The following is a 16,281-nucleotide window of genomic DNA, read 5'->3' as shown; positions in this document are numbered from 1 at the left end:
TTGTGGCCAGAGCTTGGGAATTTCTACCCAACTTTCCTTCAGCTACCTAGGATATATTGCATCTGGTCCAGGTAAATTTTTTACTTCGACGTCTGCCAACTTTTAAATACCTCCTCTTTATTTATTTTGATCCTATCCAATATCATAACTGCCTCTTCCCTTATTGCTTTCTTGGCAGCATCCTCTTCTCCAGTGAAGACAAATGCAAAGTACTCATTTAGTACTTCAGCTATGCTCTCTGCCTCAACACATGATCACCTTTTTGGTCCCTGTTTAGACCTTTAAGAGACAGACAGACAGAAAGGGGGAGGGAGGGACGGGCGGAGAGAGAGGGGGAGGGAGGGACGGGCGGAGAGAGAGGGGGAGGGAGGGACGGGCGGAGAGAGAGGGGGAGGGAGGGACGGGCGGAGAGAGAGGGGGAGGGAGGGACGGGCGGAGAGAGAGGGGGAGGGAGGGACGGGCGGAGAGAGAGAGGGAGGGAGGGACAGGCGGAGAGAGGGAGGGAGGGAGGGACAGGCGGAGAGAGGGAGGGAGGGACGGGCGGAGAGAGAGAGGGAGGGAGGGACGGGTGGAGAGAGAGAGGGAGGGAGGGACGGGCGGAGAGAGAGAGAGAGGGAGGGAGGGACGGGCGGAGAGAGAGAGAGAGGGAGGGAGGGACGGGCGGAGAGAGAGAGAGAGGGAGGGAGGGACGGGCGGAGAGAGAGAGGGAGGGAGGGAGGGACGGGCGGAGAGAGAGAGAGAGGGAGGGAGGGACGGGCGGAGAGAGAGAGAGAGGGAGGGAGGGACGGGCGGAGAGAGAGAGAGAGGGAGGGAGGGACGGGCGGAGAGAGAGAGAGAGAGAGGGAGGGAGGGACGGGCGGAGAGAGAGAGAGAGGGAGGGAGGGACGGGCGGAGAGAGAGAGAGAGGGAGGGAGGGACGGGCGGAGAGAGAGAGGGAGGGAGGGACGGGCGGAGAGAGAGAGGGAGGGAGGGACGGGCGGAGAGAGAGAGGGAGAGGGAGGGAGGGAGGGACGGGCGGAGAGAGAGAGGGAGGGAGGGACGGGCGGAGAGAGAGAGGGAGGGAGGGACTGGCGGAGAGAGAGGGGGAGGGACAGCATTGGTTACTGGTGTTACCACACGACCGATAAAGCCTAGCATTTTTTTCCCCTTAAATGTGCTTGCCCTAAAAGTACAGTCAAATCTGATATTTTCTGCTGGTTTGACTCCCGGTAGGCTTCTGGAAAACTTGTAAACGATCAAAAACCTGGATGACAGATAAACGAACAGAATTTCTGCTGTTCGGACTAATCTGGTATATACCCATAACAAGCCTGGACACTTTGTCCCAAAAGGAAATCAACAAAACAAATCAAGATCCTTTCATAGTCATCATCATTTCGGCAGTGTTCATCCAATGAAGAATGTAACCCTCCTCATGCCTTTTCCATTTATCTCTATGCCTTGCTATTCTCGCCCATGTGGTATATGTCATTTCTCCAACTTCTTCTTGGTCTCCCCCTTATTTTTCCTGTTCTTTGCCACCGCTCCATCAGCCTTTTTGTCCACCTGTTATCATTTCTTCGAGCAACATGTCCAGCCCATCTCCATTTGGCTTCTTATATCTTCTGAATGATGTCCTTAACGTTGGTTTTCTGGCATATTTCATTGCACCTGATTTTATTACGAATACAGATGTATAACATTAGCCTTTCCATTGCTCTCTGAGTTGTACAGAGCTTTTGTTCTCCATATTTTGTAGCTGCCCATGATTCCACTCCATTTTCATGATCGGTAGCAAACACTGATCATACACCCTCCTCCTTAATGCCAGTGGCATTTTCTGCTCACATAGAATATCGCTGCATCTTCTGAAACAACTCCATCCTGTCCTAATCCTACACAGTAGCCCTTCATTTGTACAACCCTCTACCTTAAATGTTTGTATTCAGTCACTTCTTCAATTTCTTAGTCTTCAATTTGTTTGGTAACTTCTGTCTTAAAGTTAGTCATATATTGTTTTTTCCTTTGTGCATTTTCAGCCCAATATTTTTACTCTCTTTATTTAAATTATTTAGTTGCACTTAGAAGTTTTTAAACAGATGAAGCAATTAGTGCAACATCAGCAGCAAAGCGTAATTCTGTTCATTTTTCTCCGTGTAGAAATGCAGCAAGACCTGGACAATACCCAGGCTTGGGCTGATAAGTGGCAAGTAACATTCACGCCACACAAGTGCCAGACAATGACCATCTCCAACAAGAGAGAATCTAACCAAGTCCCGTTGACATTCAATGGCATTACGATCGCTGAATGTCCCACAAACAACATCCTGGGGGTTACCATTGACCAGAAACTGAACTGGAGTAGCCATATAAACACCATGGCTACAAGAGCAGGTCAGAGGCTAGGAATCCTGCGACGAGTAACTCACCTCCTGAGTCCCCAAAGCCTGTCCACCATCTACAAGGCACAAGTCAGGAGTGTGATGGAATACTCTCCACTTGCCTGGATGGTGCTGCTCCAACAACACTCAAGAAGCTCGACACCATCCAGGACAAAGGAGCCCGCTTGATTGACACCCCATACACAAACATTCACTCCCTCCACCACCGACGCACAGTGGCAGCAGTGTGTACCATCTACAAGATGCACTGCAGCAACGCACCAAGGCTACTCAGGCAGCACCTTCCAAACCTGCGACCTCTACCACCTAGAGGAACAAAGGCAGCAAATGCATGGGAATACCACAACTGCAAGTTTGTGGCACAGTGGCGCAGTGGTTAGCACCGCAGCCTCACAGCTCCAGCAACCCAGGTTCGATTCTGGGTACTGTCTGTGTGAAGTTTGCAAGTTCTCCCTGTGTCTGCGTGGGTTTTCTCCGGGTGCTCCGGTTTCCTCCCACAAGCCAAAAGACTTGCAGGTTGGTAGGTAAATTGGCCATTATAAATTGCCCCTAGTATAGGTAGGTGGTAGGGAAATATAGGGACAGGTGGGGATGTGGTAGGAATATGGGATTAGTGTAGGATTAGTATAAATGGGTGGTTGATGGTCGGCACAGACTCGGTGGGCCGAAGGGCCTGTTTCAGTGCTGTAACTCTAAACTAAACTAAGCCACACACCATCGTGACTTGGAACTATATCGCCCTTCCTTCACTGTCGCTCGGTCAAAATCCTGGAACTCGCTTCCTAACAGCACTGTGGGTGTTAATACCCCACATGGACTGCAGTGATTCAAGAATCCAGCTAACCACCACCTTCTCAAGGGCAATTAGGGATGGGCAATAAATGCTGGCCTAGCCAGCAACGCCCACATCCGATGAATGAATAAAAAGAAATTTAATTCTCTCTCCTCTAAGGGTATCTCTTCTTGAATGTGTCTTCCATTAGATTCACGATCCTTTAAGCTCCAGAGAAGGCTGCAACTGCTCAGGTCTTGAGACTCTATGCAACACAATATTAGGAAACCATATGCATCACCATCTATCAGAAATGCCACGACAATAGTTTGTTGTGCATTCTAGGTAGACGGCTTCCTAATAAAGTAGGCTACACTCCTACAGTGCAAGCCGGGCTCCAGAAGAACCAGCATTCCAGCCAATTAACAATCCAAAACTTGCTTACATAAATCAAGAGGAAGAACTATTATTAGATGAGCACTTGAAACGTCATAGCATACAAGGCTACGGGGCAAGTGCTGGAAAATGGGATCAGAATAGTTAGGTGCTTGATGGCTGACACAGATACTACGGGCCGAAGGGCGTGTTTCAGTGCTGTATAACTCTATTATTCTATGACACTAACTACAGGCTAAGTCAGCTTATTTGCAGCATTTTAAGTGAGAACAATGACAACAAACTACCCCAATGTCAACAAGTTGGCATCTCTGTCTGTCTGCAGTAAGACTAAAAAGGATTCCCAATTTCTCACCTCTGTATGGCATCCCAAATGGCGACATACAGGAATTTTTCTCACGGACCCGAAGCTGATCCTCAAGTGAATGAATCTGGGAAAAAAGCCAGAAGAACAATTCAGTGAATAAGAGTTTTGCAGCAGAAATTAACCAAAGATTTTATCATAGAAAATGTAAATTTACCTGCTCTCTAAACTCCTGTTCCTGGAGTCTAGCATCATTAACGAGAGTAGTTTTCTCTGCTAGCTGCGCCTGATTGGTTAAGTAAAAAATACCTCAGCATCAAAAAAAACTTTTAAAATTGCAACTGAATGAGATTTGCGATGCATTTACACAAGACATTTGACATCAGTGAGAAGCAGATTTTGGCTTTGCACTGACACTAAAACTGTGCACTGTAAATCAGATTAAGGGTCAAAATAATTCCGACACTAGGCAGAGCTAGCATACATCCTTCAGGCAGTCTCACTCGATTTAGCTCTGGTGTCAAGGTCAGGTTCTGATCCTGGATTCAGGGTATACTTGCCTGTATCTGCTGCGCTCGTGTGAAGCAAGGTATGTTCACATCAATGTTAAAGATGAAGCAAATGCAACCACAGTTTCATAGATCTGAAGGGTTTGATATCTAGCACATGGCTCAGTAACTCAGTTGGGCAAGCATTTCAGTCTAAACTCTCAAAACAGGAGATGTTTCCATTTTGAAAATATATAAATTTTCAAAGCACAATTCTAAGTATGGAAAACCTACTTTCAGCTAGATTTTCTCTAATTATCTGCATATAATATGAAAAATAAAGATTTTTGTGACATTTGGCTCTTAAACACTGCCAATTTTCCATACTATTTGATAGTTCAACCAATGAAAATGAATAGAATGATGAATAACATGTCAAGCTTGGTTGAGAAACATTCTCTGGAAGTTAAGAGTAAAACTGCATTTAAATAGTTTGGCTTTCAGGCCACAAAGGATTCCAAAAAAACAAAATCCACAGTGCTTTTTGAATCCTTCTTGAGAAGAATGAATAAGTGCAAACAAATAATGTAATTGCAAGCATTAAAATCATAAAATGCACACCAAAAAAAGTGCTAACAATGCAACCTTTTTCTCTGAACACATTAACTACAACTAATGACTCCGTGCAAGTAGGTCTGAAATACCAAAAAGCCAAAAAAAAGTGAACACACAACATCCAAAGAGCTCATGAGCATATTCAACATAAAATGTGATATTTGGGAACTATGTAATGCTTTCCATACTTCTTCAATGATGTGTATATTACTTAAAACTGGCTCTCCTTGTATAATAGCACCTGAATATTCGCCAGTAACTGGCATCAAAATATTATTCCAATATAGTCTCACCTGGAGTTCTGTTACTGTTAGTGGATGCCCCTGTATAAAATCAACCAAAAAAAATGACATAAAAATGTAAATAAAGTTGCTTCATGGCACAACGATGCTTGAACTCTTCACTAATAACATCTGTGGCTATTGTATAATATTTGTGGAAATTGTTCTGGCTTTTTCTATCACACATTCTCACACAATTCAAGTATCTAGATAATCCTGAAAAGTTCATCTAATAGTACATATTCAAGGCAACAAAATATAATGTGGGAAATAGTCGAGAGGGAATTTTAACCCATGCCACACCAGCGAGCAGCAGTAATTTAAACTGTCAAACGTGCAAAACCCAACCTCAACCCTCTATGAACAAACCTATCCCTTTTTAACTGTTGGGGGTTTGGGTGCATCAGAGTAACCCGCACTGAAGAGGCAGGTCTATGATTGTAATATGTAAATGAGGCTCTGTCCATGCGATTTTGGCAGTCACCTGAATTCAAAGCTGATGTGCTGGGTATCCCAGGGCTCAACACCGGGGTGGCTAAACTAAGGTGGGAACTGCTAGATCCAGGATTCAAGTCTTTTTAAAAACCTGCTGCAGTCAGTTCAACCTTGCTCCAAACCACCCCTGTGATCTTCCCAATCCCTCCTCCATCATGAATGCTGGTCCAACATCCCTCACCCGAACCCCACGATGTCTTTTACGCCCCATTCAACCTGACTGAACACCCCCCATAACATCTCCCACTATCCCCACCAATGCAGTGATTTCTCCTGTTCCCCTCTCCCTCTTATTGTGGGTCTGTATTCTTGCCAGGCAGCCAGCCAGCATTTCAAGGTGGGAAAGGGAGTAAACAAAAATATAATGGGACCCTCCATTAAATTTGGCACGACCTCTGCATCCCTGGGATTTACCAACTCCCCACCACCTCCCTCACATTTTTATTCCATATAAATCTAAATGGGAAGGTGATCTCCTAATATGATAGATAACTTTAACCCAACACATTTATATGTACACTTTGATCAACATTTATACCACTTTTGTGACAATGCACACCATTTTATTATTAGTACTAGATTAGAACACACAACACCAACTTGCACTGATATTGTGCCTTTAACATAATACAACGACCCAAGATACTTCACATGAGCATTATAAAGCAAATTTAACACCAAGCCACATAAGGCAATATTAAGGCTGATGACCAAGAGCTTGGTCAAAGGTAGTTTTTAAGCAATGTCTTTTAGGAGGAAAGAGTGGTAGTGAGACAGAGAGGTTTAGGGAGGGAATTCCAAAACTTAGGGCCAAGGCAGTTGAAGGCACAGCCATTAATATAGGAGCAATTAAAATCAGGAATGGTTAAGAGGGCAGAATCAGATGAGCGCAGATATCTCAGAGGTTTCTGGGGCTGGAGGAGGTTACAGAGATAGGGAGGGGCGAGGAATTTGAAAATGAGGATTACAAATTTAAAATTGAGATGTCGCTTGACCGGGAGCTGATTTAGGTAAGCGAACATAGATAGGGGTATTGGGTGAATGGGACTTGAATGGGCAGCAGAGTTTTGGATGACCCGAATTTTACACAGGATAGAATGTGGGAGGCTGGCCACGAGTGCACTGGAATAGTCAAGTCCAGAGAGAACAAAGGCATGGATGAGGGTATCGGCAGCAGATGAGCTGACTTTTGTGATGTTATGAAGGTGGAGACAGGCAGTCGAAATGATATCGCGGATATGTGGTTGGAAGCTCACCTCAGGGTCAAATATGATACCCAAGTTACAAACTGTCTGGTTCAGCCTCTGACAGTTGCCAGGGAGAGGAATGGAAATGGTACCTAAGGAATGCAGTTTGTTGTAGGGTCCGAAGCTTCAGTCTTCCTAATATTTAATTGGAGGAAATTTCTGCTCATCCAGTACTGGAAGTTGGATAAGCTGTCTGTTAATTTAGCAATGGTGTAGGAATCGAGAGTTGGTGGTGAGGTAGAGCTGGGTGTCGTCCGTGCACATGCAAAAACTAACGCTGTGGTTTCGGATGATGTTGCCAACAGAAGAAATAGGAGGTGGCCAAGGATTGATCCTTGGGGGACACCAGAGGTAATAATGCAGGAGCAGAAAGAGAAGCCATGGCAAGTGATATTCTGCCTACAGTTAGACAGATAAGAATGGAACCAGGCGAGTGCAGTCCCACCCAGCTGGATGACAATGGGGAGGTATTGGAGGAGGATGGTGTGATCAAATGTGTCAAAGTTAGTTAAGAATGAGGGGGGGTTAGTTTACCTTTGTCACAGTTACATAGGATGTCCATGTGACTTGGATAATGAAGCGATAAGTTGATAACAAATCTTTGTACATAGCAGAGGCTTTCAAACTGGGATGTTTGACTTCAGTAAGTCCCCAAGAGGATTCCTGGGTATGAGGTTTCGGATTATCATTCCGTAATTGTTGACTGAAAAAAATTCACTGTTTTTTTTTATATAGCTTACAATGCTTGAGAAATTAGGAGAGGGAGTCCCGAAGAAGATGTTAGTATTTGCAGGCGATCACCCATACAAAGTTTGAAAAGCATTGGTGTGCAGGGATTAAGAGTCAAACAAGAACAGAGAGAACTGCAGGTTATTATTGCTGATTTTAAGGGCACAATGTAAAAAGTGGTCTTATCTCATTCATCGTCAACAATTTATGATGTGCATTTTAGTGTGATGAAATGTAAACATACTTGAAAATTAAAATAAATTCTATCACAAAAAAGTATTACACTATCACAGCTGTTAAGAAAATAGCCTTAAAATTGTCCTTTCGCTGGTGGTACTTCTACACAACTAAGGCTTCTTTTTAAAGCAGTTATTACACATTTTGCAGAAATGGAAAACTCAACAGTAGAAACAGACATGACAAAGACATATGATAGGAAATTTATTTGGTACACAAGAATATACAGTATGATACCATAATAGAAATTTTACTGAGACTAACTTTTTCATGAAAGACATATTAAATTAATAGTCAGCATGCTTTAGCACAGGATCTTACCAATTACTATTATTCATGAGTTATAAAATAGATCCTATAGGTGAAATAAAATCAGACTTTGTAGCAGCTCAATTCATATATCCTGTATTATTGAAATGGTGCTTGCAAAACTAAATGCAATGTGTTATGTATTTCAATATCAATTTTATGATTGTTGCACCTTTATTTTGGATCCAATGCATTTATTAAAATGTTTCACCGTAAATCCCATTTCTGAGTAATCAGCTAGCATGTGTCAAAGCCATTTCTTAAAAATAAGCCAACATGTGACTTAACTGCTTTCCATATTGTTTTAAGTATTAATTTACCTTTTAAGGGATTTATTTTCAACTAGTAAAGTTCTCCTGAATACAATAACCCTCAGAATTTTGCTCACATTTTTAGTCTAAAATAATGTTGAGCTGTAACTTAAGTTTTATTTTAATCTAGAAGGATGAAGAAATAGTTTTGCATATTCCTCTGATTCTACTTCATATTCTTCATCCAGTCATTGATACCAGTAGTTAAAAGAAAATTGTGTGCGCACTTTAAAAGTTCATTTGAAGGATTACTATATTAAAATCTTTTCTGGAACAATAATTTTCATTCCCAGATGTGGGCGTCTCCAGCAAGGCCAGCATTTATTGCCCATCCCTACAGCCTTGAGAATACAATGGTGAGCTGCCTTCTTGAATACAACTGAGTGGCTTGCTAGGCAATTTCACAGCGGCAGAGAAGAGTCAGCCACATTGCTGTCTGTGGAGTCACATATTGGTCAGACGAGGTAAGGACAGCAGATTTCCTTCTCTGAAGGACATTAGTGAACCAGATGGATTTTTACGACAATCCAGTAATTCTTATGGTCAGCATTACTGACACTAGCTTTTTAATTTCAGATTTATTTAATTAACTGAATTTGAATTTACAGCTGTCATGGTAGGATTCGAACTCGTGGGTTGAATTTTCCTGGCCCTGGGTTGGTGGGCTAGTAGGCTTGGGGGGATGGGGGGGGGGTGCGGGGGGGCAGGAAAATAGCAGCAAACCACATCAGGACGACTCCCTGACTCATTCCCACCTCTAGGGAACTTTTCTGGGGATGGGCTAGCAGGTGGATCGACTGCCCACTCAACAAAGCGGGACCCAACTGAAGTCATTAAGCCTCCAATCAGGGGCAATTATTCACACATTTTGCCAGCAGTGGAGCAGCCCCCGGCATGTGCACTCAGTAAAAATACATTCCAATGAGAAAGACAGACTCTAGGGGAAAGATGCACCATCTGTGGCTAACTGAGGAAGCTAAAGATAGTGTCAAATTGAAAGAAAAAGACGTACAATTCAGCGAAAAGTAGTGGCAGGTCAGAAGATTGAACAGAATATAAAGAACAGCATAGAATGACAAAGAATAATGAGAAAGAATTTAGAGTATGAGAGAAAGCTAGCTAAAAATATAAAAACGGATAGTAAGAGTTTCTACAGGTATTTACAACGGAATAGAGTAAGTAAAGTGAATGTTGGTCTTCTAGAGAGGGGTTCTGAGGAGTTAATAACAGAAAATAAGAAAATGGCAGAGGAATTGAACAGATGTTTTGCATCTGTCTTCACTGTAAAGGATACAAATAACATCCCAAAGATAACTGTGAATCAAGAGTTGAAAGGGAGGGAGGAACTTAAAACAATTACCATCACCAGGGAAGGGGTACTGAGAAACTTATTAGAACTAAAAGCTGACAAGTCCCCAGGTCCTGATGGACTTCATCCTAGGGTCTTAAAAGAAGTGGCTGCTGAGATAGTGGACATATTGGTTTTAATTTTCCAAAATTCCCTAGGTGCTGGAAAGGTCCAATCAGATTGGAAGATAGCAAAGGTAACTCCGCTATTCAAGAAAGGAGGAAGACAGAAAGCAGGAAACTACAGGTCATTTAGCTTAACATCTGACGTAGGAAAAATGCTGGAGTCTATTAATAACAAGGTTATAGCAGGTCATTTAGAAAATCTCAATGCAATCAGGCAGAGTCAACATGGTTTGGTGAAAGAGAAATCATGTTTAACTAATTTATGAGAGTTCTTTGAGGAAGTAACAAGCAATGTGGATAAAGGGGAACCTGTGGATGTGATGCACTTGGATTTCAAGAAGGCATTTGACAAGGTGCCACATGAAAGGTTACTAAACAAAATAAGAGCCCATGGTATAGGGGATAACATATTAGCATGGATAGAGGATTGGTTAGCTAACAGGAAACAGAGAGAAGGCATAAATGGGTCATTTTCAGGTCAGCAACCTGTAACTAGTGGAGTGCCACTGGGATCAGTGCTGGGGCCTCAACTTTTTACAAGTTTACATGACTTGGATGAAGGGACCGAAGTTATGGTTGCTAAATTTGCTGATGATACAAAGATAGGTAGGAGAGTAAGTTGGGAAGAGGACATAAGGAGTTTGCAAAGGGATATAGATAAGTTAAATGAGTGGCAAAGATTTGGCAGATGGAGTATAATGTGGGAAAATATGAACTTATCCACTTTGGCCAGAAAAATTGAAAAGCAACATATTATTTAAATGGAGGGAGATTGCATAACTCTGAGATACAGAGGGATCTGGGTACCCTAGTACATGAAACACAAGAAGTTAGTATGCAGGTACAGCAAGTGATTAAGAAGGCAAATGCAATATTGCCGTTTATTGCAAAGGGAATGGAAAGTACAAGTAGAGATGTTTTGCTACAGTTGTATAGGACATTGGTGAGACCACATCTACAGTAATGTGTACAGTTTTGGTGTCCTTACTTAAGAAAGGATATAATTGCATTGGAAGCAGTTCAGAGAAGGTTCACTCCACTGATGCCGGTGACAAGAGAGTTATCTTATGAGGAAAGGTTGGACACATTGGGTGTGTATTCATTGGAGTTTAGAAGGATGAGAGGTGATCTTATTGAAACACAAAGATCCTGAGGGGACTTGACATGGTGCATGTTGAAAGGATGTTTCCCTTTGTGGAAGAGATTAGAACTAGGGGGCACAGTTCATAAATAAGGAGTCGCCCATTTAAAACAGAGATGAAGAGAATTTTTATCTCTGAGGGTCTTGAGTCTGTGGAGCTCTCTTCCCTGGAGAGCAGGAGAGGCAGTGTCATTCAATGTTTTTAAGGCAGAGGTAGACAGATTCCTGACAAACAAGGGAGTCAAAGGCTATCAGCGGTAGGCAGGAAAGTGGATGTGTGTCCATAAACAGATCATCCATGATCTTACAGAATGGCGGAGCAGGCTCGAGGGGCCAAATAGCCTACTCCTGCTCCTAGATCCTGTGTTCATAAGTGCAGAGGCTCCCAGCTTAATGGAGGGGGCCTCCATCCAGTAGTCTGGGGGAGCCATTGGGCTCTATTTCACAAAGAGAGGGCTGCAGGCATAAAAGAACACCCCCTATCCCGATGATCCAAGCAAATGGGTTTTGTCTCCGATCTGAGGGCCTACTGCCTCTCTCTCTCTTAAATTATTTATTTTCTTAGGTTCCGAGGGCACCTTCATGTTGAAGCACCCTTGCATTCTCCCAGCTCCCTCAGCAGCACCCATCTCTCCTGGTGGGTTGGCCAAAGCTCCAGGGCTACTGGCCCTGTGATTGGGGCCTGCCTGCTGTCCTTATTTGGACGGCAAGTTCAGAGGCGGCCTATTAAGAGGAAATATCCCTGTGCCAGTCTCACTTCCGGTGGGCTCATGACCGCCATTTGGTCCTGACATCAGGGCCCCAAAGCCCGCGGGAAAGCCCCATGGCTCCAAATCAACAGTCTAGGTCTCTGGATTATTAGACTACTAACAATCACTATGCTACTGTACCCCAACAACAATAAGCATGTTCATGTAAATCACTTTTTTTTTAAAAAAAAGGTACGACAAGTAGTAGTAAAAAGCTGCTGAAACATTTTGGTTCTGCACTGGACAGAATTTCCTCAAACTTTTCAGCACAATGGCATGAGGTTTTGTCGAGGACACACTTATTTTACATCAGAACTTTATGACACGCAAATTTACTTGATCATTTACGCCATTGCAGAATTATATCCGCTGAAACCCATTTAGCTTGTTAATATAGCACCACACCGCCCCACAGAAATTGTGATTTCCTTGCATTTTTGCCAGTTTTAAATGGTATAAATTTACACCCAATATTTTATATTATATTACGTCATTATAACTGGAGTTTGAGTGATTATTTTTCCTTCTCCTTGCTGAGACCTGCACTGTATTTTCTATATCTTTAAATGCTTCTTTTACGGCCTCAAAATCTGTTACATTTAAAAGAAAAGCTTCCATAATTGCATTTTCTTTAACATGATATGTTGAATGTGAAGAAATAATATTTTGATGGTTTCAAACTTTAACTGATGTTATAAAAATAAGATGGAGAAAATATGGCAAAGGTTCCACACTTTCTTGAAGCCCTGACAGTTTATGCCAATTCCGCTAGCTTTATGTCCTAGCATATCCTTGAGAGTCTCAAGTCTCTGGTTCGAGTTGCCATCGGTAAGATTTAAGATTGGTGTAGAAACTGGTGTATATTTCAACCAACATCTACACCAATCCTGCTGATGGCAACTTATTTGAATCTCATTACCATATACTGGCAAGTAAGTGATGGAAGCAGAGACAATCCATGATTTCAAAAGTAAATTGGATAGGCGTTGGAAGGAAATAAACTTGCAGAGCTAGGGGGATAGAGTGGGGGAATAGGACTGACTGGATTGCTCCACAGAGAGCCAGCACAGACTTGATGGGCCGTATGACTGCCTTTTGTGCCATAATGACTCCATAACTCAAGTAGAAATCAGTATAAACAATCAGAGCTTGAGAACAGCGTGGAATACATGGCTCAAATTCCAGTTCTTTGTCATTTTTTGAAACACACGTAGTTTCATGAAATCCAAAAAAATGCCCATAAAATACTTCATTTAAGGGCAGTCCCTTAAAAAAAAATCCATCATGGATGATTTTGTAATTCCCTTTTTACATTCCCCCACAAAAATGAAACTACAGCTGGATGTACTGTCATGTCACATAAATCAGCAGGTATCCCATGTAATCCACAGCAGCAAAACTTACAAATACCTTATGTCACAGCGCTAATTTTGAAGAATTTGTACTGTTCATTTATAGCGCTTATTCATAATAATTATCAGTGCATATTACCTGATCCATATTCTGACTTTCCTCAGCATGCACTAACAGCTGATGTTGGGCTCGTAACTCCTCTAGTTGCGTCTGTATCTCAGTCACCTTAGCAGCCATTTCTTCTTCTCGAGACTTAAAAAATTCATAATTATTAAGTTATAATCACATTTACTCATGCACATTTTACCATCTCTTGGGGGAATGGGAAAGATTAGATCAATACCAGGTTTAAGAACACAAGACAACCATGGAGGTGAGTTATTCCTCAACACTGTACTAAAGTTCCTTTATAGAAAAACTGATACAATATGTCCTGGCTGTCATCCCACAGGAAAGTATGTCCCTGTGTTGGGCAACTCTGGACTATGCTGATATTGGCCAATGTAGCTGTATCAACTAAAGAGAGTAGTATGAGACTTGGAAGTTTCTTGGACCTTTTCCCTGGCTTTCATTCAATGCAGAGAATGACTTGGGTAGTTCTTTTAATAAATACTATGTTCTGACACTGTCATGTGAATGCAAAACCTTGATATAAATATAATGCTGCTCTCAAATCCAATTGTAGGCTTTATAAATTTCTACAGAGAATATTTATAATACTATGAAAGCTCAACACAACAGATATCTCATTACAGTATAGTTTTCCCGTGATGCTAATGAAAGGCCAGCCTAGCTAACACTTGGAGATGTATAAGGAATTGGTTGCGAGAGAGAAAGCAGCAGGTACTAACTAGGGGTGATGGAGCTCAAATGAGTCAAGCATCCCAACAATCAGTTGGCCCTATTGCTTCCTATCTACATAAATGGACTATGTTCAGAAGCGCAATGTAAGTTGGTCAAATTTACAAATTATAATAAACTGAAGTAGTGTACAGCAGTAAAATCTCATGAAACCTCTAAGGAATCAGAAAGACCTAGAAAAATCTGAAAAAGTGAAGAATGATGGCATATGAAATTCAAAACAGAAAAGTGCAGGTTTTAGAAATGGACATAGGATACATAATAGGTGAAGTGCGGGTGACTGCCCTTGATATCAAGGCAGCATTTGACCAAGTATGGCATCAAATAGCCACAGCAAAACTGGAGTCAATGGGAATCAGAGGGAAAGCTCTCCGCTGGTTGGTGTCATACCTAGCACAAAGGAAGATGGTTGCGGTTATTAGAGACCAATCTTCTGAGTCCCAGGAGTTCCTCAGGGTAGTGCCCTAGTCCCAACCAGCTCAGCTGCTTCATCAATAACTTTCCCACCATAGGGTCAGAAGTGGGGATGGTCGTTGACGATTGCACAATGTTCAGCACCATTCGCGACTCCTCAGATACTGAAGCAGTGTGCAGCAAGACCTAGACAGCATTCAAGCTTGGGTTGATAAGTGGCAAGTTACATTTGTGCCACTAAAGTGCCAGCCAATGACCATCTCCAACAAAAGAGAATCCACCATCTCTCCTTAACGTTCAGTGGCATTACCATCGCTGAATCCCCCACTATCAACATGCTGGGAGTTACCATTGACCAGAACCTGAACTGGACCAGCTACATAAATACTGTGGCGAGAAGAGCAGGTCAAAGGCAGGGAATTCTGTGGCGAGAAGAGGTCAGAGGCTGAGAATTCTGTGGCGAGTAATTCACCTCCTGACTCCCCAAAGCCTGTCCACCAACAAGGCAGAAGTCAGGAGTGTGAAGGAATACTCTCCACTAGCCTGGATGAGTGCAACTCCAACAACACTCAAGAAGCTCAACACCATCCAGGACAAAGCGGCCCACTTGATTGGCACCCCATCCACCACATTCAACATTCATTCCCTCTACCACCGATACACAGTGGCAGCAGTGTATACCATCCACAAGATGCACTGCAGCAACTCAACTCAAAGGCTCCTTTGACAGCACCTTCCAAGCCCATGACCTCTACCACCTAGAAGGACAAGGGCAGCAGATGCATGGGAACACCAGCGCTTGCATGTTCCCCTCCAAGCCACACACCATCCTGACTTGGAACTATAATCGCCCTTTCTTCACTCTTGCTATGCCAAAATCCTGGAATTCCCTTCCTAACAGTGCTGTTGGTGTACCTACACGACACGAACTGCAGCAGTTCAAGAAGGCAGCTCACCACCACCTTCTTAAGGACAATCAGGGTTGGGCAATAAATGCTGGACTAGCCAGCAAAGCCCACATCCCGTGAAGGAATAAAGAAAAGCATCAAACAAGCTAGGCAAGAGACTGAGAGATACTAGACAACACTAACCAGTCATTGCAGAGCAACAACTAACAATGCAAAAGAATACTGAGCTGCATTGCCAAATTTACTGAAATGCAAGTCTGCGACTATCATGCTGAAACCACAGTGCGTTGAACAAGTTCTATCATCGCAGCATATCCAAGCTCTAGAAGTAGCACAGACAAATGCCAGAAGGCTGATCCCCAGTGTCAGAGGACTGAATTAAAAGGTAAAGGTAAAAAACAATTTAAACTCTTCAGCCTCAAAAGGAATAGAAGAGCAGACCTTATAAAGGTACATGTACACGAAGTTGCATAGAAAAGGTCTTCCTCAGCACGATTTCAAATTTACCTATAGCTGCAGGACAATGAGAAGCAGATAGAAACTGGGGAAAGACCAGTCAGTTCAGGGACTCATGTCAGGAAGCAGCATTTCACATAAAAAATGGTTAGTACCTAGTATGGTTTTCTGGTAAGGGCAGTGGCAGACAAAAATTCTGAAGCCATTGAACAGGTAGTGAGATGCTGTGATGTGCAGTTACAGATTTCTGTGAGCTGATGACCTCCCTTGCTTGTACTTGTCTTGTGAGCTCCATGTGGCCACAGTTGAAATAAAGTTGACTGTATTTTTCATCCACAATCATTTCCATTAGTAGTTCCAC

General features: G+C 42.8%; 1 protein-coding gene across 1 annotated transcript in view; it reads right to left on the bottom strand.

Annotated features, from left to right (window-relative positions):
- Window positions 1-16,281, bottom strand: part of LOC137370287 (golgin subfamily A member 4-like) — a 282,307-nt gene that overhangs the window by 42,445 nt on the left and 223,581 nt on the right. The window contains 4 exon segments of the mRNA XM_068032665.1: window positions 3,905-3,980; window positions 4,071-4,139; window positions 5,250-5,279; window positions 13,420-13,533. Coding sequence (XP_067888766.1) covers window positions 3,905-3,980; window positions 4,071-4,139; window positions 5,250-5,279; window positions 13,420-13,533 — 289 coding nt within the window.

The sequence above is a fragment of the Heterodontus francisci genome, chromosome 5, assembly GCF_036365525.1.
Source record: "Heterodontus francisci isolate sHetFra1 chromosome 5, sHetFra1.hap1, whole genome shotgun sequence".
In the NCBI taxonomy this organism is placed as follows: Eukaryota; Metazoa; Chordata; class Chondrichthyes; order Heterodontiformes; family Heterodontidae; genus Heterodontus; species Heterodontus francisci.
Note: the sequence above shows the minus strand (reverse complement) of the source record. Positions and strands in the feature narration are given on the sequence as shown.